Source organism: Neophocaena asiaeorientalis, unplaced genomic scaffold, assembly GCF_003031525.2.
Source record: "Neophocaena asiaeorientalis asiaeorientalis breed wild unplaced genomic scaffold, Neophocaena_asiaeorientalis_V1.1 scaffold473, whole genome shotgun sequence".
Lineage (NCBI taxonomy): Eukaryota > Metazoa > Chordata > Mammalia > Artiodactyla > Phocoenidae > Neophocaena > Neophocaena asiaeorientalis.
Genome location: NW_020174935.1, coordinates 1,884,404 through 1,905,815, shown reverse-complemented (window position 1 = coordinate 1,905,815; position 21,412 = coordinate 1,884,404). Strand labels below are relative to the sequence as shown.

The 21,412-nt window shown below is 56.2% G+C and overlaps 3 protein-coding genes across 7 annotated transcripts in view; 2 read left to right on the top strand and 1 right to left on the bottom strand.

Annotated features, from left to right (window-relative positions):
* Positions 1–11,012, top strand: part of SUN2 (Sad1 and UNC84 domain containing 2) — a 17,969-nt gene extending 6,957 nt beyond the window's left edge. The window contains exons 7-18 of one of the 2 annotated variants that reach the window (XM_024761556.1): positions 202–272; positions 2,340–2,467; positions 4,021–4,275; positions 4,722–4,799; positions 5,281–5,324; positions 5,916–6,081; positions 6,427–6,648; positions 6,978–7,059; positions 7,445–7,560; positions 7,677–7,844; positions 8,225–8,317; positions 9,290–11,012. In XM_024761556.1, coding sequence (XP_024617324.1) covers positions 202–272; positions 2,340–2,467; positions 4,021–4,275; positions 4,722–4,799; positions 5,281–5,324; positions 5,916–6,081; positions 6,427–6,648; positions 6,978–7,059; positions 7,445–7,560; positions 7,677–7,844; positions 8,225–8,317; positions 9,290–9,403 — 1,537 coding nt within the window. In that variant the 3' untranslated portion in view covers positions 9,404–11,012. Of the gene's footprint in view, positions 1–201; positions 273–2,339; positions 2,468–4,020; positions 4,276–4,721; positions 4,800–5,280; positions 5,325–5,915; positions 6,082–6,426; positions 6,649–6,974; positions 7,060–7,444; positions 7,561–7,676; positions 7,845–8,224; positions 8,318–9,289 lie in introns of both variants that reach the window. The other variant, XM_024761555.1, reaches the window with a different exon arrangement.
* Positions 9,287–21,412, bottom strand: part of GTPBP1 (GTP binding protein 1) — a 30,441-nt gene continuing 18,315 nt past the window's right edge. For both annotated transcript variants that reach the window (XM_024761557.1, XM_024761558.1), the window contains 7 exons: positions 19,206–19,350; positions 18,908–19,090; positions 18,049–18,184; positions 17,232–17,410; positions 15,769–15,969; positions 13,026–14,862; positions 9,287–11,591 (listed from right to left, as the gene is read on the bottom strand). In XM_024761557.1, coding sequence (XP_024617325.1) covers positions 14,770–14,862; positions 15,769–15,969; positions 17,232–17,410; positions 18,049–18,184; positions 18,908–19,090; positions 19,206–19,350 — 937 coding nt within the window. In that variant the 3' untranslated portion in view covers positions 9,287–11,591; positions 13,026–14,769. The remainder of the gene's footprint in view (positions 11,592–13,025; positions 14,863–15,768; positions 15,970–17,231; positions 17,411–18,048; positions 18,185–18,907; positions 19,091–19,205; positions 19,351–21,412) is intronic.
* LOC112410801 (uncharacterized) lies at positions 11,357–21,412 on the top strand. 3 transcript variants are annotated; one of them, XM_024761559.1, is made up of 4 exons: positions 11,357–11,615; positions 12,766–12,911; positions 13,786–14,005; positions 21,020–21,412. In XM_024761559.1, exons 1-4 carry the CDS (start codon positions 11,387–11,389, stop codon positions 21,364–21,366), a joined length of 942 nt encoding a protein of 313 aa, XP_024617327.1. In that variant the 5' UTR covers positions 11,357–11,386; the 3' UTR covers positions 21,367–21,412. The 3 variants fall into 3 exon arrangements, with proteins under 3 accessions (XP_024617327.1, XP_024617329.1, XP_024617328.1); XM_024761561.1 differs by lacking the exon at positions 21,020–21,412 and adding an exon at positions 15,113–15,754; XM_024761560.1 differs by lacking the exon at positions 21,020–21,412 and having other exon boundaries at positions 13,786–14,303.

The window sequence follows — 21,412 nt, the reverse complement described above, 5'->3', positions numbered from 1 at the left end:
GACTCAGAATTGTCCCCATCACTCCAAGCTTTGCAGGTAAAGCATCCAATCTGGCCCTGGCAAGATGAGAGGCTTGAGGGTGTCCTCTCTAACTGTAGCTCAGCACTCAGGAAAAATCTCTAGGAACTCCCTGGGGGCATATAGAGGCCCTGGCGCCCTCCTGACACCTCCGCCTGCCCTCTCTCCCCTCCTGTGGTCCAGGCGCTTCTCATCACTGAAGACGTTCCTGGGGTTCCTCTTGCTGCTGCTGCTTCTGACCGGCCTGACCTATGGTGAGCGCATCCACTGTCACAGGGAGGGGTAGAACGAGAGCTTGTGGAGATGGGGCTTGCGAGCCAGAGGGGCAGGCAGAGTGTGGGCCGAGGCTGGTGCTGAGCGGAAATGTGAAAACTAGAGAGACAGTGATCAACTACAAAAAAGGGAAGGAGGCAGGACGAGCGGGGTCGGATGGAGCCTGGGCAGCATCCTGTCTGGGTCTCCTGGGTCCTCAGGTGACCAGCAGGTGAAAGGGGAAATGCTCCGATCCACTGATCTTGTCCTTGGTTTGGGTTCCTACGCTGGACTGCCTAGCATGTCTAGAGCATCCTTGCAGCCCCAGGGGCTGGAACATGCCTTAGTACAGGAATACTGGGGTAAAAAGCAGGGACTCTGACACTGTTATTAGCAGTCATTTTCCCTCCATTCCAAATCAGGAGGTTGTCTGGGTGAGTGAATTACCATTACATCAAGTTCAGTCTTCAGCTGTCTTTAGGATCAAAACAATGAAGTCGTAAAGGGAAGTGAGAGCACCTTTTTGCACCAAGAAGTACCTGTCATCTATAAGATGCTCCACATTGTTCCAGTCTCTATCCTTGAACTTTCACATTTTTTACATAGTTGTAATCATTATGTTCATATATTTAGTGTCCAACTTTTGATTTGACAATTTCACATGAGTTTCACAGTTTCCTATGAGTTGCCCCTGTGGCCCCCAGGCTCAGTTTTACCAATTTATAATTAAAGACCATGCTTTATTATTGTTATATTTTTAGAGGTGGTTTTATAGGTTTAGCATCTACTCAAGTTGTATTTCTTTGATTTCTACCAAGGTAGAACATCTTTCCAAGTGTTGATTCCCTTGTTTCCTGTTACAAGAACAGCTTGTTCCTATCCAGTGGAAACTGGGCATTGCCCTTAAAATAATAATGACCTTTTATAATCTTACAGTGTTTTGTTCAGGAAGCATATTCCCTTGTGTTATCTCACAAGGTTGTTTGTTTCACCATCCCCATGTGGGGTTGGTGGAGCTGAGGTTCTCATGGTGTCATGAGATGCATACGGAAAGTCTGAAAGGCAGAGGGGCAGAGTGACCAGCTCCGGGAGGGCAGTAAGTGAAGGCCTGTCCGGAGGGTCTGACTTAAAGTCTGGTGGTCACATGCTTCCTGTTGCACCTGCTGGAGGCCAACAATTGAGTGGCAAGTGTGACATCTTACCAGGGTGGAGACCCCACAGCCAATATGGCTTTTTCAGGCGCTGTCAGCCCCACGCATACATGTACACGCACACACGTGGCACGTCCATAGCTCAGGAGTAAACACATCACAAACAGGTAGCCCCTAAAGCAAGATGCAAATGTCTCTGTGTGGTGGCAGCCTTGTGCTCTGTTCTGGGGCAGCAGGCAGCCTTTCTGAGCAGGTGGATTCTGTTTCAGTGATTCTCAACCATGGCAGCCCATTAGAGTCACCCAGGGAGCTTTTATTTATTTATTTATTTTGGGGGACCATGCTGCACGGTTTGTGGGATTTTAATTCCCCAACCAGGGACTAAACCCACACCCTCGGCATTGAGAGCTCGGAGTCCTAACCATGGGACTGCCAGGGAATTCCCACCTGCGGAGCTTTTAAAATTCCTTATGAAAAAAAAATAAAATAAAATAAAATAAAATTCCTTATGGAGGGATCCCCCAGGCCCGCGAACTCACTCTGGAGGGCGGGGCCAGACACTGATTGTTTCAAAAGCTGCATGGGTGATTCTGATGTACGGTCTGGACTGAGGACCACCGTCAGGCCCTCTGGGTTCTACCGTTGGATCATCCCCAACTTACGATAGCCGTTTCCTCCAAGCTTTGCCACCTATGGAAAGATGAGGATTCCTGAGGGGACGTGAGGATGCGTACACGCTGGGATTGTCGGGTGGAGGCTGCTGCCTCAGAGAGTGGCGGGAACCTCCACCCCTCACACCGCCTTTGGCCGGGGCAAGGCTCCCGCGAGCGAGACAGGCTGCTGGCGAGCGCTGCTCACGAGGCTGCCGTCCGCGCTGTGGCCCCGGCCCAGGTTAACTGCCCCCTCCTCTGTGTGCAGGCGCATGGTACTGCTACCCCTTCGGGCTGCAGACGTTCCACCCCGCCGTGGCTTCCTGGTGGGCCTCGAAGGGCAGCAGCGGGCAGCGTGCGGTGTGGGGTTCCAGAGACTCATCCCCACATTTCCAGGTGAGCCTCTTAGGGTCGCAGCCTCCCGCCTCGGCCTGAATTTGCCATTGAAGTCGTCCCTGCCCTTCTTCCTCACACACACAGCTGAAGAGGTGCTGCCAGGACACCCTTCTCTACTGTTTGTGGTACAGATGTTGGGGGGGGATGTTGCCTGGGCTTAAATATGACTCAAAACTGCCCAAAAGTTAGTGGCTGTCCTAAGAGGCACGGAAGACAGAAGGAAAAGGAATAAGACAAATTGTCTTGCCGACTTTGTTCCTTTTCAGTACAATATCACGAATCTTCACTGAGTACCTTCTGTGAGTCAGGTAATATCCTGTTCTGTTACCTATTACCATAGATAAACCACCCCCAGAATCAGTGCCTTAAAAGTACCAGCACTGGGGAATTCCCTGGTGGTCCAGTGGTTATGCATTGGATTAGCTCGTGAGCCTGCAGGTCCTCTGGGTGGCTTTTTGGGTCTGAGCAAGGACAGCTGATCTTGGCTGGGCCCCCTCGCGTGTCTGCAGTTGACTGGTGGGTCAGCAGGGGCGGGCTGGTCTAGGCCTGGACTGGGCAGGTTGTACCTTTGCTGTCCAGCAGGTAGCCCGGGCTTGTTCTCATAGCGGCCGGGCAGGGTTCCAGGAGAGTGGAATCATGCCAGACCTTGAGGACTAGATTCAGAACTAGCATACTGTGACTTCCGACACATTCTATTGGCTGAAGCAAATCTCAGAGCCAGGCCAGATTCAAGGAGGGGGAAATAGACCCCACCTCTCCATGGAAGCACCTGCGAAGCCACATTGCAGAGGGCGCAGATGCTGGGAGGAGGGCAGGACATTTTTGCAACCCGCCAGAGGCTAAAGCTGGATCCGGCCCAGGCCCTGCCCTCAAGAGGCCTGCAGTCCAGTGGGGGGCGATGAGTGCACAAGCCACCGGAGTGTGTGTGTGCAGGTCCTGGGGTCTACGGTGAAAATGGAAAACGCTTTGTCCTCTGATTATAGTTATTTGAACTTTGCTTGCATCCTGCTGAATTCAATTTGCTATCACATTTTTAACCATTTATTTTGGTAGATATTACTTTCCTGACCCTGATTTTATTATTTCACAAAATAACGATGTGTTCTGGCATCTTTAACTTTTTTTTTTTTAATCACTAGTAAAGACAACTCAATTTCAGGACCACCTTTTCTGTAAAACGGGGGAAGTAAAGAATGACATATCTTTGTATTTACTTTCATCTGTGTAAAGACACTAATAAAAGTAGTTGCCTGGTTTGGGAAGGCTTGGTGGCGAGGGCTCTGGGTGGATGGGGCAGAGGTTAGGAGCATGAGTTTTTGCTGTTTGCTTGCTTTTTGAGTCATGCAAGTACTGCCTAGTTTAAAAATGGAATTTTTGCAAGTCAGAAGCCCAACCTCTGTACTCACTAGGCTCGTGCCTTTTAACTGACAGTCGACAGACTGTGTTTTATAATTTCATTTGGGTGTTTCTGGGATTCTCTTCCCTTCCTCTTTAGGGAGCACTGTTGTCGTAAGTCCCTAACCTCTGTGGCTTTTCCCTCCCCGTCCTGCCAGGCTGAGCAGCGCATTCTGTCCCGGGTACACTCTCTGGAGCGGCGCCTGGAAGCTCTTGCTGCTGAATTTTCCTCCAGCTGGCAGAAGGAGGCCATGCGGCTGGAACGCTTGGAGCTGCGGCGGGGGGCCGGAGGGCAGGCGGCCAGCGGCAGCCTGAGCCACGAGGACACCCTGGCGCTCCTGGAGGGGCTGGTGAGCCGCCGCGAGGCTGCCCTGAAGGAGGACTTCCGCAGGGACACCGCTGCTCAGATCCAGGTCGGGGAGGAGAGCTGAGGGGCCCGTGTGGCTGACGCCCTGGGTGTGCGGGGTGGAGGGGGCGAGGCCCTGCACCCTGACATGAGGGAGACAGCAGTGTGTCGTTCAGGGTCAGACGGCTCTACCACTTGGCAATTACCTTCTCTAAGACTTAGTGTCCTCCTCTTTAAAATGGAGACTCTCCCGTCTGCCCCGCCCCTGGTTGTGAGAACATGAGATTGTAGTGTGCCTGTAATGCCCACGTAGGTGTGGCACACCATGCAGGTGTGCATGAAGACCAAGGGGAGGCTTGCGTGTTTCCAGGAAGCACCGTAGCAGAAAGGCCAGGAGCTGAAGTTTGCAGCCAGACAGGCCTGGTTCGAATTCCGGTTACACCACTCACTGGTTGTAAGCGGCCTCTGAGCACGACTCAGTAAAACCCTTAGCCTCTCTCCTGTGCCTCATAGGAAGAACTGGTCACCCTGAGAGCAGAGCATCAACAGGACTCAGAAGACCTCTTCAAGAAGATTGTCCAGGCCTCGCAGGTTGGTGGGCTTGGGGGCACTTGGAGCCTACGGTGGGGCGCTGATCGGATTCATCATCTGTTCTTGGGCTCAGAGAGACACCTTGGCCCCTAAGGGTCTGCTTAGGTGCAGAATGGGGAGAAGGGTTGTGAGTCTCCTGACTTCTGCTTGAACTGAATCCACTTGGGCTGGAACACTCTGCAGAGACGCTCTGGGATCATGCCTGAGGACAGGAAGGGCTGCTTTCAAGTGGCCTGTTGTGCTGGGTATACGTGCTGAACGAACGAGGGAACGGGTGAACGCCTAAGCACGATAGACATGGGCCGAGACTCCCATAAGGACCTCAACCAGGAGGCCAGTTTGACGTTTGCTAGATCAGTCAGGAGGCCCGGGGGTGGGGATGTGGTTAAGCAAAGACCCCAAAGGGGACAGATCCTGCTCTGGGAGACTGACTGCTGTGAGACTGACATTTCTTGTATTGCTCCCTTCTTTCTGCTTATAGGAGTCTGAGGCTCGACTCCAGGAGCTGAAGTCTGAGTGGCAAAGGTAACGCACACTGCCATCTGCCCTAGGCCTGTTCAGCCCCAGCCCCTGCCCCCATTCCCACCCCCAGCTAGGACTGGGGAGCAGAGCCCCGGAGCAGAATTCTGATTGTGTCCCAAGCAGAGAGGGAGATGGCTGAAACCTAGCTCAGGATCACCTGCCCAGAGCCTGTCCTTGAGGTGCAGTGGAGGTCCGGCAGGGGTTGCAGGCATTGCAAGAGAATTGGGATTCATGGGTTCATTTACAGATGTACCGTCTTTTCTGTACAACCTCATGCCGGCTGTATTCCCATGCCCCAGATATCTGTACTTGTGGAGGATGTGAGAGCTGAGGTAGAGTGAATTATGGATCTGGGCTTAGAAGGGAAATGGGATACTGTAATAATTAGCTCCCTGGGATATGCAAGCCAAGTCATAGGCACCGGAGCTCTGTTCTACAGCCAGAACCTCCAAGAGTGAGCCTTGCACTCACCAGTGAGTGGTGGGCACACCCTTATATCAGGTGCCAACTAGGGGATCCTCTTGTTCTCCTCAGCATAGCCTTGCCCCTCACCAGAGATCCAAGGCTTACTCCTTCTTCTCTGTCTGGGAGTAGGATGACCCAGGAGTCCTTTCGGGAGAGTTCCATGAAGGAGCTGGGGCGGCTGGGGGTTCAGCTGGAAGGCCTGCGGCAGGAACTGGCAGCCCTGACCCTGAAGCAGAGCTCGGTGGAGGACCAAGTGGGCCTGCTGCCCCAGCAGCTCCAGGCTGTGCGGGACGACGTGAGTTGGAACCATCCACGTCCCTTGCTGAATACCCCTCCTCTGAGACGGTCCTAGCAGTCTGCAAGGCAAAGAGCCTCTTGCCCCCTGCTCTGGACTCAGCACAGATGCTGGCTTTCTTGGACAGAAGTTCTTCCTGTTCTCTCATTGATAACATGGAGGATTGTTCATAACTCTTTCCTCCTTGTGGCCTGAGCAGGCACGTGCTGGCCCTCCCCTCGCAGGCCTGTTCCTCGCTCCCTGTCCCCTCTACCCAAGCCAGGCGCCACCCCACCCTGGCCAGGGCTCTGCTGTGGCAGCTTCCACTGTGAGCCTCCCAGAGTGAGAGCTTTCTTTGGCGCCTAGGTGGAGTCTCAGTTCCCTGCCTGGGTCAGTCAGTTCCTTCTTCGAGGTGGGGGCAGCCGCACTGGGCTCCTTCAGCAAGAGGAGACGCAAGCTCAGCTGCAGGAGCTGGAGAGCAAGATCCTCGCCCACGTGGCCGAGATGCAGGGCAGGTCCGCGAGGGAGGCCGTGGCCAGCCTGGGGCTGACGCTGCAGAAGGAGGGCGTGATTGGGGTGACAGAGGAGGTGAGGACCGGATGCCCCTGGACACCCCCGCCCCCCGCAGTGGCTAATCCACCCAGCACACACGCACTGCTTTCCTCCCTGGGAGCCGCAGAGCTGCACAGTCCCACACTGCCAGCTCGCTGGCCTGTTCTGTGACCGAAGTGACATCCAGGCGGCTCCGATGTTTGCTTTGGGGCCGGTGTGGAAGGGTGGAGGCGCACGCCTGAGCAAGCGGCACGTGTCCGGACTGGGGAGGCTGAGCCCAGGGGTTCCTGGCCCCTAACGGTGGGGCCACGGCGGTGGGCGAGTCTGCTTCCCGTCACAGCTGCCCGGGGCGCCTGTGTTAGCAGGTGCACCGTATCGTAAACCAGGCTCTGAAGCGCTACAGCGAGGACCGCATCGGGATGGTGGACTACGCTCTGGAATCGGGAGGTGTGCGCACCTCTCCTCCCTTTGCTGGGCCCCTTTCCCTACGCCGGCGGGCCCCCTGGCATCTGCTAGGGTAGCTGTGGTGTTAGGCAAGCAGGGCTTGAGGTCAGCAGAACTCACCCAACCCAGCGCTCACAACCAAGGCGAGTGACTGCGTGGGAGAAGCGGGACGTGCTGCGCACCACCCTCGGCCAGGAAGAGGCGGGCGGCGCTTGTAGCTGCTCTGGGGTCTGGGTTAGGTGTGAAGGCTGGTCCTCAGGGAGGGGACGGGCAATAGTAGACCCTGCCGGGGTTCCCTTGGCTGGCGAGCTAAGCTGGTTGTGTGGGTCTCCCTCCCCTGCTGGAGCCCAGCCCCAGGCGCCCACCCTGCCTTGCTTTCCTGTCTCAGGGGCCAGCGTTATCAGCACCCGATGTTCCGAGACCTACGAGACCAAGACGGCCCTCCTCAGCCTCTTCGGCATCCCCCTGTGGTACCAATCCCAGTCTCCCCGAGTCATTCTCCAGGTGGGGGCCCTGAGCACACCGAGTCGCCTGCGTAGCTGGGTGACCGTCCCCTCCTGGGTCAGGGCGGGTTGTCTCTGTCACCTGCCATGTGCTGACCCGACGTTCTCCCCTTCCAGCCAGACGTGCACCCAGGCAACTGCTGGGCCTTCCAGGGGCCCCAGGGCTTTGCTGTGGTTCGCCTTTCTGCCCGCATCCGCCCCACTGCTGTCACCTTAGAGCATGTACCCAAATCCTTGTCCCCCAACAGCACCATCTCCAGTGCCCCCAAGGACTTTGCCGTCTTTGTGAGTATCCCACCTGGGGGCTAGAGGGGCCGTAAGAGGGCCCTGTGGGTCTCTATTGAGGATAGAGTTGGGATCGTTCTTTGGTTGAGGGGAAGGGAATAGATATGGAAGAGACGGCGCCAAGGTGGGAAACAGCACTTCGGTCTCAGTTACCTCGGGCTGCGGAGGAAGAAACGGAGGCCTGATGAGTTAAGTGACTTGTCACAGATCACACAGCGGCCCTGTGTCCAGAGCTCAGGCCCCCTGCAGCCCCCGAGGAGGCTGGTGCCTGCCCCACCGGCTGGGGGGGGACCAGTGGGGAAACGGGAGGGAAGGCCTTCCTCCCTGGGGGCCCGTGTCTAAGAGCAGGCTCTTCCCTCCATCCTTTGCTCTCTCTTCAGGGTTTCGATGAAGACCTGCAGCAGGAGGGGACGCTCCTTGGCCAGTTCACGTACGACCAGGATGGGGAGCCCATTCAGACGTTTTATTTTCAGGTATGGGATTCTGTTCTGCTGGCAGAGGCATATATATGTACTTTCCCACCCATTCAGCAGATGTTTTCTGAGTACTTGTCCTGTGCCAGGCACTGGGGGTTCCAAGTGAGAAGTCACAGCCTAGCCCACCCACAGCCCGAGGTACGGAACAGAGACCACTGTCCCTGTGGCGTGGGAGAGGCGCCAAGTGCACATCAGCGCGGGGGAGGAGGAGGGGCCCTCCCAGATGGGCAGTGCTGGGGAGCTGCCTGCAGAGGGCAGGTATCCGAGTGAATGTGGCCCAGCTGGGCCTCGCACAGCACAGCGTGGCTGGGCCACTGCTGGGGGGCTCCTGCCTCAACTTGAGTGGGCATCGGTCTCCTAGACCCTTGTTAGAAATAGATCCCCAGTCTCCAGCCCAGGTGAGTCTCTGGTAGGTGGCCTGAGAGCCACACCAGGGGAGTCCTGGTGTGAGGAAGTGGGTGAGGTGGAGAAGGGACAGAGCGGGGAGAGAGGCAGGCCTGGCTACCAGGCAGAGAGTTTGAGCCCTCAGCTGAAAATGAGCGTACGACACAGAGGACTGATGGGAACTTGAGAAAGAAAAGAAATTCTGCTTAATTCACAGTGAAGGAATTCTCTTTCAACATCGACATACATCAAACTCTCCATAAAGGTAGTTCTGTTCATGGTCAAAGAGAGCTCCTGTGAGGTTTTCCCAGTTTGAGATGAATCACGCTGGGGCTCGGTTACAAGGCCGTTTTTATGTGGCCGTGGGCTGGGCCTGGCGCAGCCTGACATGCGTTGGCGGCCCCTGTGGGACCTCTGAAGCCTGTGGGGCTCCTTGGCCCACCAGGTGGAAACTGTTCCAGGGTCTGAAGACAGGAGCTTTGAAGTCCGGTTCTCTACAGAGGCCCGGGGGAGGGGGCGTCTGGCCCTAGGTGTGGCCGTCTCCCCTCCGGTCTGAGGACTCCCACCCCTGCCTTCTCTCCCCAGGGCCCTAAAATGGCCACGTACCAGGTGGTGGAGCTGCGGATCTTGACTAACTGGGGCCACCCCGAGTACACCTGCATCTACCGCTTCAGGGTGCACGGGGAACCCACCCACTAGGCCTTCTCTGTGCCGCCGCCGCCAGCGGGGAGGCCAGCTCCTCTCGGCACACGCCCCCTGCTCTGGGGGTGGCTGCGCAGCACCCCCGCCTCTGCCCCCGCACGCTTGAAGCGCACTGACTTCCGGGAGCGGGCAAGAAGAGCCCCTGGCCCAGCGGAGGTGAGAAGGAACGCGCAGGCTCTTCCTGAGCGCCGGGTGGCTCCAGCGGTCAGCAGGCTCCGGCGTCGCTTTTCCTTCTTTGTTCTCTGCGCGCCGGGCACTGGGCGTCTTCTTCTCCCTCCTGCGAGGGTGTACATATGTAGCATGTTGTGGGAAATCGAGGCAGGGAGAGACGGGATGAGTGCCCATGTTCCGGCAAAGGTGGATGAGACCTGCCTGCCCCTTGCCTATGTGCGGGGGCTGGCACCCAGGGAGCTGCATAAATGAAGCAGGTGCCAAAGCCGTGGGTGAGACAGGCTAGGGCCTGGGGCAGCTGAGCTGTACCCCCTCCCTAGGCAGAGAAGTGAGGTCCTCTGGGAGGAGGGTGCAGGCTGGGACTGGTCCCCAGGCAGGAAGCTCCTGGGAGAAGGCAGCTGGGCTCCTCCAGAAAGCTAGTGCTGTCAGCCTAGGCCCACAGCATTCCTGAAGGGCTTCTATACACTGTATTTGTCCTGGGTCAGGGTGGGCCATGGGGCTTCTTGTACCCTGGAGGATCTGGCTCCTGGGAGCCTGAGGGTTACTGCTTCTGTGGCCCAGTAGGAGTCCCCTCTGCTAGGGACAGTAGTTGCTTTCTCTCTCCTGATGCTGGGACTGGGGCCCACTCTGCTCCCCACTCCTTGCTAGGGCCCACCTGTGCCCCAGCACAAGCTTGCTGCATTCCCCCAGGGTGCCCAGACCTGTCCTTCGAGGCCATAAACATCCGGGGTCAGCTAGAAGTGTTCAGGGGACTCCCTGGGCTCTTGTGGTGGCCCAGCGATACAGTGACTGACAGTGACACTCAGGGTGCCACGGTGGGAGGAGGTCTGTCTGCACTGTTGGCCCTACCCCACCCCTATCAGGCCGCTGATGTAAGAGGCCCCCTAACCCTAAGCCACCCCCGGGGGCTCTCTCAGCTCATGCTCAATTCTGTTTCTATTCTGACTCATTTTCTATGGGGGACAGTCAGGGGTGGGGGGCTGGGTTAGGAGTGGGGGGCCGAGGTGGGAGCTTTTGGACCCAGCAAGCCCTGCTCTATTATGTATGTATTTTTCAAGGTCTGTTTTTTAACTGAAAAGCTAAGGGCTTGATTCCTAGCCCCGTTCTGTGGGGCCTCGGGTGAGTTCAGGTCCTCGTAACCTGGCTGCCAAGAGGGGGTTGGGGCACTGGTTCCAACTCTGTGGTTCGTTCCGGCCCGCGGGGAGGGGGCAGGAAAGGCTGCTGTGCAGGTGGGCGCCCTGAATGGAGGACGGAGCTGGAACGAAGGCGAGGCCCCGGCCATCCTGTGATCGGTCCTCTGGCGCTGGCCCTGCCTCCAGACAACCAGGTTTTGTTTTGCGCTCTCCTGTCACAAATGCTGCACTATTGGTTCTTAATTTTGTATCTCCAGGTTCTAATTTATGCCTATGCAAAAAATAAACTATGCCCAGGATCAGGGGAGTGTGTGGTTCTTATCTGGCCATTGCACGGGACCCTGCTCTTAGCCAAAACAGTGCCCCAAAGGCTTCCTCCTAAGCTTTAGAAACCCCGGCTTCTCGGCTAAAACTCAGCTGTGATGGGAGATGGGACCTGAGGCAGGCCCTGTGCCTGTGACTCTGGGCTCAAAGGCTGGCAGGAGAAAGTGAGTGGCTTTATTAGCCATCACTGATGTCCCAGTCCCACCGTGAAGCAGGCGGCTTGTCCTGCGTCTCTCAGTGCCACTGGAGCAGAGGGGAGAAATTACCCACTTTACTACTGAGCTCGTCCGCCGTCAGTGCCGCAGTCCCCCTCCGTGGGAATTAAACCCTTGTCCCTTGTACCTGTGTTGGGATGGCACGAGGTTGGTCCCCTGAAGAGCCAGAATCTTGCCAGTTCCAGGGAGCAGGTCCTGGCCCTTCCCTGCAAATATCTCTCCCCAGATTCAGTGCCTCCAATGAGCAGCTCCAAGGGCCAGGGGTGGCTGCCCAGCTGGACTCTCAACACACGCCTCTCATCCTGACCATGGCACCTGGCCCAGGGAGGGGCCCAATCACAGCTGAGAAAATAAAGGCAGGAACAGGTCAGTAGGCAGGAGCTGGGGGATAAACTGCTGCAGGAGATGGTGCTGGGTGGAAGGCAAAGCCAAGGCCCAAGGCTTCGGGCCAGTTACTCAAGCCCTCAGCTCTCTCTCTGCACGAGGAAAAAGCTAGTACTGTGGCTCGCCCCTCAGCGACTGCTCGCCTCATCACCTCCTATTTCATTCACACTTGCACTGCATTTAGCACCATTTTTCAACAAAGGTCGCGACATACCTGAGCGGCATTAGTAAACGCATCCCTGGAACCTACCGCACACCGTCAGGGCTCAGGGCCTCTGTTCGTGCCCTCTGGGGCCTGTCTGCACACGTCCAAATCTTAAGAGGCCCTCATGGCACAACCCTCGCACCGTCTTTTCTATGGTCCATCCCGTGACCCCAATCAAACCTGCGCTTCCCCTGCACCATGGCACATTTCCTGTGGCTTATTCTGTGCTGGGGAGGCCGATAAGCCAGAACAGTGGGCCTGGCTGAATTAAAGATGCCACGCGTGTTAGCTGCGTTACAAAAGGGTCAGGATCTGCCATTTGAGGTGACTGCATTAACAGCTTTATTCTTCATCAACAACAAAAGGGCTGGTGTTTTGTTCCAAATAGATAGCTGGTAGGGCTGAGACCCATATGGGACCTTTGTAGTCCCAGCTAACGACAATAAAATGCTGCAGTCAGCTCCCTGGCCAGCAGGTGTGGGCCTGGTGACCACAGAGATCAGAATGACCTGAGTGTTGGAAGGCAGAGGCCAGGGTGGAGGCCACAGCTGCAAAACGTAAAGGAAGTGGTTATGCTCACAGCGGCAGGGGAGTTCCAACAAAACGTGGTTCTGCCTGTTCCAAGGTCCCCCATGGCCAAGTCCTGTGGAAACACAAATTCCACAGCACCCACCGTGGGGACAGAGAGCACAGGGTGCCGCTCAAGGCTGGAACTCCTATTACAAAGGCACCTCTGGGCAACGGCCCCTGTAAGCAGAACCAGAGTCAAAATTCAAGAGGGGAACAGCCAGCAGACAATGGAACTAGGACAGGCTGAAGGACACCGCTGGAGTGGGTGACTGGAATGACTGGGGGCTGGGGGCACTGTTCCCCTGAGCTCCAGTGTCCTTAACCAGAAAAACGTAACTACCGCCACCTCCCTCGTAGCCGCGAACGTCAAAGAACATGAAGCGAGGGAAATGCCTGGCACAGCCCCAGCTGAACAGCAGAGACGTGTCCACGGCACATTTCTCCTTTTGAGCCTGTTGCCCAGCTTGCGGCCTCTGCCATGGACGTGGGAGCCGGCGTGGGTGGTAAGCAGTGTGATGACCATTATTCACCGGGTACCGCCCACGTGCTGGGCACATCGGGGCCTCACACACATTCTCTCGCTGAATCCTCCGCAACAACCTGACATAGGCATTTACCTCTTGCCGTGGATGAGGAAACAGGTTCAGAGGATGGCCACTTGTCCTGTGTCACAGCTGGCGGAGCAGTCTGCGTTTTGAAGCCATGCCTGCCTGACAGGAGAAGCTGGGCCCCTCCCGGCCCGGCCCGCAGCCGGGGGCTCTAGGGCAGGCAGAGCAACGGAGTTCCCCGTGGCCGCACCTCCACCTGGAGGGGCTGGGCAGGGAACAGGACACCGTCAACTTGGAACAAACTTTTATTTTGTGTGCTGGTTTGGTCGGTCCATGGCCACAGGTCAGTGGTAACTAGAAACAGTCAGGAGGAGAGGGGAGGGGAGCAGCAGTCCGGAAGCAGGAGTGGCAGCGAAGGGTTGGGGATGGAAGGGACGCGAGGCTGAGGAAGGACCCAGCCAGCTGGGTGTCCCAGGCTAGAGAAAGAACATCTCTCTGCCCATCGGTCCACCCTAAAGAGAGGGCTTCAGTCCACAGCTCCGAGCAGGCTGGTTTGGGGCCCATGCTACCATCTCTGGCCTGGGCAACACCACCCCCACCCCTGGCAACGATTCTTCCAAAGGGCTTAATGCTCTGAGCTGGGTCTGGAAGAATCTTTTTTACTACCTCCTACCTGCTCTCCCTGTACCCCAGTCGGAGCTTCCAAATCTGGGGCTCAGGCCTTTCACTGCTGGGCTCCTGTAGCAGCCATGCTGGGGCGATGTGGCAGGGAAGGAGGGGCTCCAGTCCCGGCCTGGCTCAGAGGAACACCTGGCACCCCCACCAACAGGAGATGCTGTTGACCGTGACCCTGAGCAGGCGGACCCCAGGCCCAATCATCAGTGCCCTGAGGCCCAACAAGAATCAGAGTCAGAGTCCAAGCAGGAGGCGGCCCCAGGGCAAGGTGAGAGCCCCAGCTCGGCAGACTCAGCAGAAGAGGAGCCACCCCAGCCAGCCAGGCAAACAAAGGATTGTCTCCAAGGGGAAAGAAGAGCCACAGCTGTCTTCAGGTCAGTGGCAAGATCAGAGGGGCAAGGAGGGTCCTACAACTCAGTCACCAACACCCTCCACACGTCTACAGTTACAGCCTAAGAGCTTTTGGCATTACCTGTTTGGGGGTTTAAGGGAAACGAGGGAGAAAGAGAAAAGGGGGACCACCGCTCTCCACTCTGCTGAGATCCCCAAGTCGCAGAAGGACGGCCCCCTGCTCTGGACGCCCCTCAGCCTGGAAGCGGCTCCGTGGCGGGGCTCCAGGCGCACTGGAGAGTGAGCACAGGGAAGGAGGGCGCGCTTCGGCTCCTGACAGCCCTGAAAGGTTCTCACAGAGACACACGAACGCACGGACAGACAGGCAGCCAACTAGCTCCTGGAGGCTGGTGGCCAGCCACGGAGGAGAAAGGGGAAAGACTGCCAGGCCCTGACCGGCCGTACTCCTGCATCTCACACGCCCACACACACGCCCACGCACACGCACACTAGATAGATAGATAGATAATAAAAAGAATAAAAACTAAGGGCCCAGATGTACAAAAAAGGTGTGAGTGAGGAAGAAGGTGGGGAAGAGAGTTGGAGATGGTCAGTCCTCCAGAAGTCTGGCCACCTTCCTCAGCTTATAAATTACAACCCCCTGGAAAACGGGGGTGGGGGGAATGACGAGGCTCCGGGTGCGGCCTGGGGGAGGGCGAGCGGTGGTCAGAGTTGCTCTGGCCCATCTGGTGGAGTGGTGGCCAGAGAACGAGGATCCCTTGGGTGGTGGAGGTGGGCTGGGGGGGATTCAGCAGCCGCTGGCGGGAGTCAGGCAGGCCCCCTGGGACTTCACCTTGTGACGCTGGCCCCCCCGTCGCCGGCCCCCGCTGCCGGGCTTGGGCTGAAAGAGAGAAGAAGGAGCTTGAGAAGCAGTGGCCCATCGGGAGCAGGGCAGGACAGGACAGCAGAGGGGCAGCGGGGAGCGGGGGCAGGAGGTGAGCGAGCAGCCATCTGCTACGCCCTCCACCAGATGGAGCCGGCGCCCACCCTGCCTTCCTCGCAGCTGGTGGGTCACAGGTGATCACGGTGTGAGAGGAGCCGTTCAGAGAAGCACAGAGTGAGCAGGAACTAACATGCGCCACTGCTGACAGGTGGGAAGAAAAAAGAAATGAAGGAGTCAGAGGAAAGACTCGACGGGGAGGGAGAGCGGAAAGGACAGGTCCAGGCAGAAGCTTTCTTCTCCAAAGAGGAGTCAGACGAAGAGACGCTGGAAAGGGGCGATGTGAGGGCCACCAGGAGAGGACTCCAGGGGACAATGCTGGCAGGAGGTGCCGAGTGAGAGCCACACTGACAGGGCCCAAGACCACCTACCCCTAAGGAAGTGTCACGTCGGGGAAGGGGCCAGGAGGACCCTCTAAGGCAGCGTCTTTCAGACGTTGGGGCTGCAGTACGTACGTACATCACTTGCACTCACACACACAACGCTCACTCTTACTATGACAGGGAAACGCTGACATTTTTCTATTCTCTTTCACTAAAACTAAATGCTGGTCAGGACCCATTAAGTTCATTTCACGTACGCCACATCTCAGTTTGAAAAACACTGCCTTGAGAGACAAAAAGCTCACACTTAGATAGCACTTAGGGACCTGGAGTTGTGGGAAACACCCATCTAGGAACTCAAAGACGTGGCAGACTGGTGAAGGCTGCCGGCACTCTCCTATGGGTCACCTCCACGGCCATGCCCCCGCCCCCACCCCGCCCGAGGCCGTCAGGGACCCAGGACCAGCCTGGGAAGCACACTCACCTGTGGCTGGAGACTGCCGGACGCAGCTGGCTGCGCAGCCGCTAGAGAGCAAGCTTCATCTCCAGTTGGGGGTGCCCCTACTGCTGGCCCTCCAGAGGGACCTCCCTCTTCTCGTTTGGGCAGGGGACCCTTTTTCGTCGATTGCATTTTAATCTGCTGGGGCTTGGAGTTCATTGGGGAATTGTTGGTGGTCTGGAGGAGCTGCAGGAGCCAAGCGGGTGGGGGATGAGACAGAACTGCAGGCAGTGACCTGGGCTCAGCTGCCCCCGCCCCACCCTTTAGGTCTCAGGGACCTCTCACTCCGTGGCCTGGCTGGGCCTGGGCGAGGTGGGTGGCAGGAGGGCGATGACAGGGCAGTGGGGTGGAGAGATGTCCTCTCCACTCAGCGTGCCAGGGCCGATGTCTCACCTGCCTCAGCCCAGCCCAGAAGGGTTCCAGCCTGTTCCCTGCCCCAGCTGCTCTTCCCACAGACAATCTGTGAACCTCAGCCATCTCCTACTCAGCCCAGCTCCCAGGCTGGGGTCCAGCCTGCCCAGAGCATCAACTCTATCTCTTGCTGCCCCTGTAACAAGAGCCTGGGGTAAGTTTTAATTTTGGGCCTGCCAGAGAGATCAAGTGAGTGTCTCAGGAGCTGGAAACATTTGGAGTGTGGCCATCAAAAATCTTAAGAGCTACCACCCAGGAAGGACTGACTCAGAGCCTTCCCTTATGGCCCAAGTTCAACCTCACACAAAGCAGCGAACAGGCCCAGCCACATCCCCAAGGGCATCACAGCACGTGCGGGCAGCTTCTGCCAAACCCTCAGCCAGCCCGAAGCAAGGGGGCCTCCGAGGATGACCCTCCCCACTCAACACACTCTACAGTCTTAGTGACGTGGATGGGCCTAAGGAAGGCCATTCTGGAGGAGAAGCAAGCCTGAGGCTGATTCCAAGATCTCAGACAGGATGTATGGAGCAGGGGTCAAACCACTCTATCAAGTGCTGCTACTCAAGGCCATGGATGAAGTCTGCAGAGGGCATAAGGTGCGCTCCAGGACACAAAGAGCTCAAGCCCATGCCCCACAGCACTCACTCCAACTGGACCCACTGCTCTAAGGGCACGGCCCCAGCCCGACCATCGGGGCACGTACCCAGCATCTCAGAGGCCAGCACTGGCTAGGCGCAGGCATTCTCCCACCACGGACTGCCATACCTCAACTTCACCTTCTCTCCTCCATGGTCACTACCAAAGCTCAGAGAGACAGGCGGTCTAGGGAAACCTCTGAGGAGAGCAGAGAAGATGGCACTAAGGCTATACCTCGGCACTGTTCCAGTTCTCCCAAGGTAGGGACTGGTGCCTCTGCCCCTGGCAGTCAGTAAGATTTCTCAGGGCTTCTTGAGCAGAGCGTGCTGTGCTCACAGTCTAGAACTGGAGCAGTCCCTGGCACTTCCTGTAGGCAGGCAAGGTGGTCTGCCCGGCCATACCTTAGTGATGGTGCCTACAGCCTTGGTGCGGCCTTCCCGGAACACCAGCCGCTGGTCTATGTGCAGGTACTCGGGGGTCTTGATAAAGCGGAAATGCACGGTGGCCTTGTCCCCGGTGCGCAGACAGTCCTTGTCCATGCTCAGGATGGTGGCTGTCTGCCTGATGCTCCCACAGTGCACTGCCAAGGGAGCCAGGAAGTCAGGAGAGGCCTGAGCCACTCAGTGGCCTCAGGGCAGGGGAGGCAGTGGGTGAAAGCATGAAACAAGCTCGAGCTGTGGCAGGCTGAAGACCTCAGAGGGCAGAGTGAGGCTAAGCGACTGGAGGCCCGTTCCTGGATTGACCCTGCCTCACATTCTCCCACTTTTCCCTCCAGTTAGACCTCGCTTGTCCCCAGACCCACCTGTCCCTAGTTCCTGAACACAGGGCACTCTGTTTGCATGTGGGCCTTCTCTGGACTGTGGGCTTCCTGATGGCAGGGCCCTTGCCCATCCTGTCTTTGTCCCCAGCACCTTGGCAACACCGGCTGGCACACTGCAGCACTTGGTAGATGTCTGCTGAAGGACTGAGTGTGAGGTCCTTGAGGGCAGGTCTGGGTTTCCAGAGCCCAGCGCCGAGCTGGTACTTGGTTAGTGTTTGCAAGAATGAATAAACCACAAGCCACAGCTCGTGGGTGGAACAGAGGGGATGGCATCACTGAACAGGGCAGCGACCTGACTTTTGGCTGCAGCTGAAACTTTGCGGTTTGGGTTGCTGGAGCACACTGTAGGGGGAGCTAGAGCAGGGGGCTTCAGGCTGGCAGTGCCTTTAGACACCTACCCATGGCCTGGTACCGCGGGCTGATTGTGGTGGGGTGGTGAAGGACAAGGATCTCGGCCTCGAACTCCCAGGATGCTTGGGGATTCAAGCGTGGAGAAACCATCACCATGCCCTTCCGGATGGACGAGCGCTTGATCTGAATGAGAGAGAATCCCAGACCTCAGGGACAATAATACCTTCTGGCTTCACCCCCTGGTCACAGAGGACCAGGACTCCTTCTGGGAACTGCTACCACCCCAACTTGGCCGTGACCTCTCACTGCACTGGACCACAGGCCTTCTTTAGTGCTACACGGGAAGCCTCAACACTGCTATTGGGGGGTCAGGAAAGACTTCATACAGAAAGTGGCATTTTAGCTAGGAGTTGCGAGACGGGTCGGAATTAAGTGGGTGGCGAGAGGGCAAAGGCAGGCAAGCACTCAGGTAGGAGAAACAGGGCGAGCGTGATCTGGCTGTTGGGAAGCCCACAGAAAACCCGGCTTTGCTGGTTAACTTGGCTGGTGCAAATGACCCAGGAGCTAGCACTGACCCCAATCCCCAGGAGACTGAAAGCTGAATGGCAAGAGGATCTGGCATGGACTCAACAGCCCCACGTAGAAGGACCCCAGCAAGAAGGAAGCGCAGGAAGGCTCCCAGCTGCCCTCACCAAGCTCAGGAGGCCGGCAGGCCTACGTTTAAGTCCCGGTGTTCTCCCCGGATGCTGGGCAAGTCACTCAGGCTCTCCTGAGCCTCAGTTTCCTCATCTGTAAAAGTGAGGTCAGTAATCCCTGCCTCGCAGAGCGGCTGTGAGGACTGGAGATGACCCGGAGCCTAGCATAACACGGAGCCCGAGGGGAGTTCTTGGTTTTATCAACACTCACCTTCTTCAGTGCGAAGGAGGCTGTCTGGCCCCCCCGCACCTCCTTGACAGGCATGCGCTTGCGATGGATCGATTTGACAGCAATGGACAGGAAGTTACCCAAAGGATCTGGGCCCAGCAGCAGCGTGTCATTCAGCTTGATCAGGCCCCTCAGTGTTGTCCCCGACACCACTGTTCCCACACCCTGCAGACAATACCCCGGTCCAGTAAGTCCACTGGCACTACAGACTCGCCCCGGCACCCCTGTAGGAAGCGCCACTCAGCCTCCCGCCTTATTCAGTCCACCAGAACCCACTCACCGGGACAGAGTAGGTGTCGTCAATCTGAAACTCAGCAGGCTCTTCCTCCCGGTAACTGGTGCGAGGGGAGAGCAGGTTGAGGAACATCTTCAGCAGATCTAGGTTCTCGCCTGTAACGTTGGAGATTTGGAATATCGGGCACATCCTAAGGTGGGGAGTGTGGAGAGAGAGGAAGAAGGCGCTCAGGTGGCGAACTCCTGCCTGATAGGGGATGAGCAGCACGAGGGCTCCTGGAATGGCTGCTGCTGCTAAGGGTCCCACCACCCCTTCACTGGCCTCCCAGGCCCTCTGCCCAGCTCACCTACTTCTGTCCAGACCTGCTCTGAGGCCTCCTCCTCCTCCTATGTAGTTTTGTCTCTGAAACCTGTCCCCTCCTCTCTGTCTCGGTACCACTACCCTATTTCGAGCGATCATGACTGCCTCTTCTTCCTAAAGCACATACATCCTTAAAACCTTAACCAACTCTCCACTGCAGAAAAGACAGCCGGAATCCCTCCTCCCAACATCTCTGCCAGTTTATTTCTCTCAAATTCCTATATTCCAGCCAGACCAGAGAACACTCCCTCCCTTCTCCTAAGACCTTGGTACTTTTTTGTTCCCATGTACTTGTTCACTCTGAATTGTTCACCCCCTGCCTGAATTCCTTCCCTCTTATCCAACTACCAAATCCTCTCATCCTTCAGAGCCCATTTCCAGCACCGCCTCTTCTAGGGAATCCTTCCCAGATGGGCACTCTTCATTCCCTCTGAGTTTTCAAAGAACTTTATTTTTTTTTGTTCCATAGTGGCTGCACCAATTTACATTCCCACAAACAGTGTAAGAGGGTTCCTTTTTCTCCACACCCTCTTTAGCATTTATTCGTAGACTTTTTAATGATGGCCATTCTGACTGGTGTGAGGTGGTACCTCATTGTACTTTTGATTTGCATTTCTCTAATAACTAATGATGTTGAGCAACACTGCATGTGCCTATTGGCTATCTGTATGTCTTGGGAGAACTTTTTGTGTCTCTGTTACACGTGACTACATCTGATTTTCTATCTGTTATCTGAATGGCCTCTATATCTCCTATTCACGATTAGTCAAACTCCTCAAGATCAGGAATTATATATTTCCCACAGCTCCTAGAGTAGGGACAACACAGAATAGGCACTCAACAAAATGAAATGAATTGAAATGGGGTCGACTGAAACGTACTCCCTCTGCTGGCCAACTGCTGGTACTGAAGACAGCGTCAGGGCAGAGACATAGGCCAAAATGTCAGGCTGCTCCGGGTCCTGTACTTAAGCAGCCCCAAGACTCTGGGAGAAGGAGCAGTGTTAACAAAATTTACTATTATCAAGAGATTATCTCTGACCAAGGAGCCGACCACCTTGAGGACAAGGACTATGCCCAAGTCAACTCTGACTCCTCAATGCCTAGATGAAAAGCCCAGCACAGAACAAACACCCAATAAATATTTATGGCGTCAGGGAATTTCCTGGCAGTCCAGTGGTTAGGACTCGGCGCTTTCACTGCTGAGGGCCCAGGTTCGATCCCCGGTCAGGGAACTAGCATCCTACAAGCCGCGCGGCACGCCCAAAAAAAAAAAATTTTATGGAATCAAAGGGCATGCTAATGAGTAAATGCCAAAACTGATCTGTGATTAGAGAGCTTTTGAGAAACAACCGTGTAAAAAAATTAATAATAACCATTCTAAAAATGGCTGTGTATCTATCACACAGCAGCCAGGCACGGTGCTAAGTGTTTTACATACATCATTTCCAACACTTACAAGAGCCCTATGAAGAAGGTAGTATTATTCCCATTTCACAGATAAGGACACTGAAATATCAGCTGGGATTCCAACCTCAGTGAGACCAGTACCTCAGAATCTGGGTCACCTGATACAGCCCCCGAGCAACACTGCTGAGAGCACAATCTTCTGTTTCAACCAATCTCTGTGCCTGTGCAGAAGTGAATGCTCCCAGGACTTCCCTGGTGGTCCAGTGGCTAAGACTTCATGCACCCAATGCAGGGGCCCGGGTTCGAACCCCGGTCAGGGAACTGGATCCCACATGCCGCAACTGAGAGTTCGCATGCCGCAACTAAAGATCCCGCGTGCCACGATGAAGATCCCACGTGCTGCAACTAAGACCCGGCGCAGCCAAACAAATAAATAAATATTTAAAAATACATAAATAAATCAAAGGAAGAAGTGAATGCTCC

What these genes read in the sequence shown, in the direction of transcription:
- LOC112410801 (XM_024761559.1), top strand. Translation starts at nt 11,387, where the DNA reads ATGGCACGAGGTTGGTCCCCTGAAGAGCCAGAATCTTGCCAGTTCCAG. An exon ending in GAAAATAAAGGCAGGAACAG is followed by an intron (nt 11,616 to 12,765) that starts GTCAGTAGGCAG and finishes CCTCCCTCGTAG; the next exon opens with CCGCGAACGTCAAAGAACAT. An exon ending in AGAGCCACAGCTGTCTTCAG is followed by an intron (nt 14,006 to 21,019) that starts GTCAGTGGCAAG and finishes CCCATTTCACAG; the next exon opens with ATAAGGACACTGAAATATCA.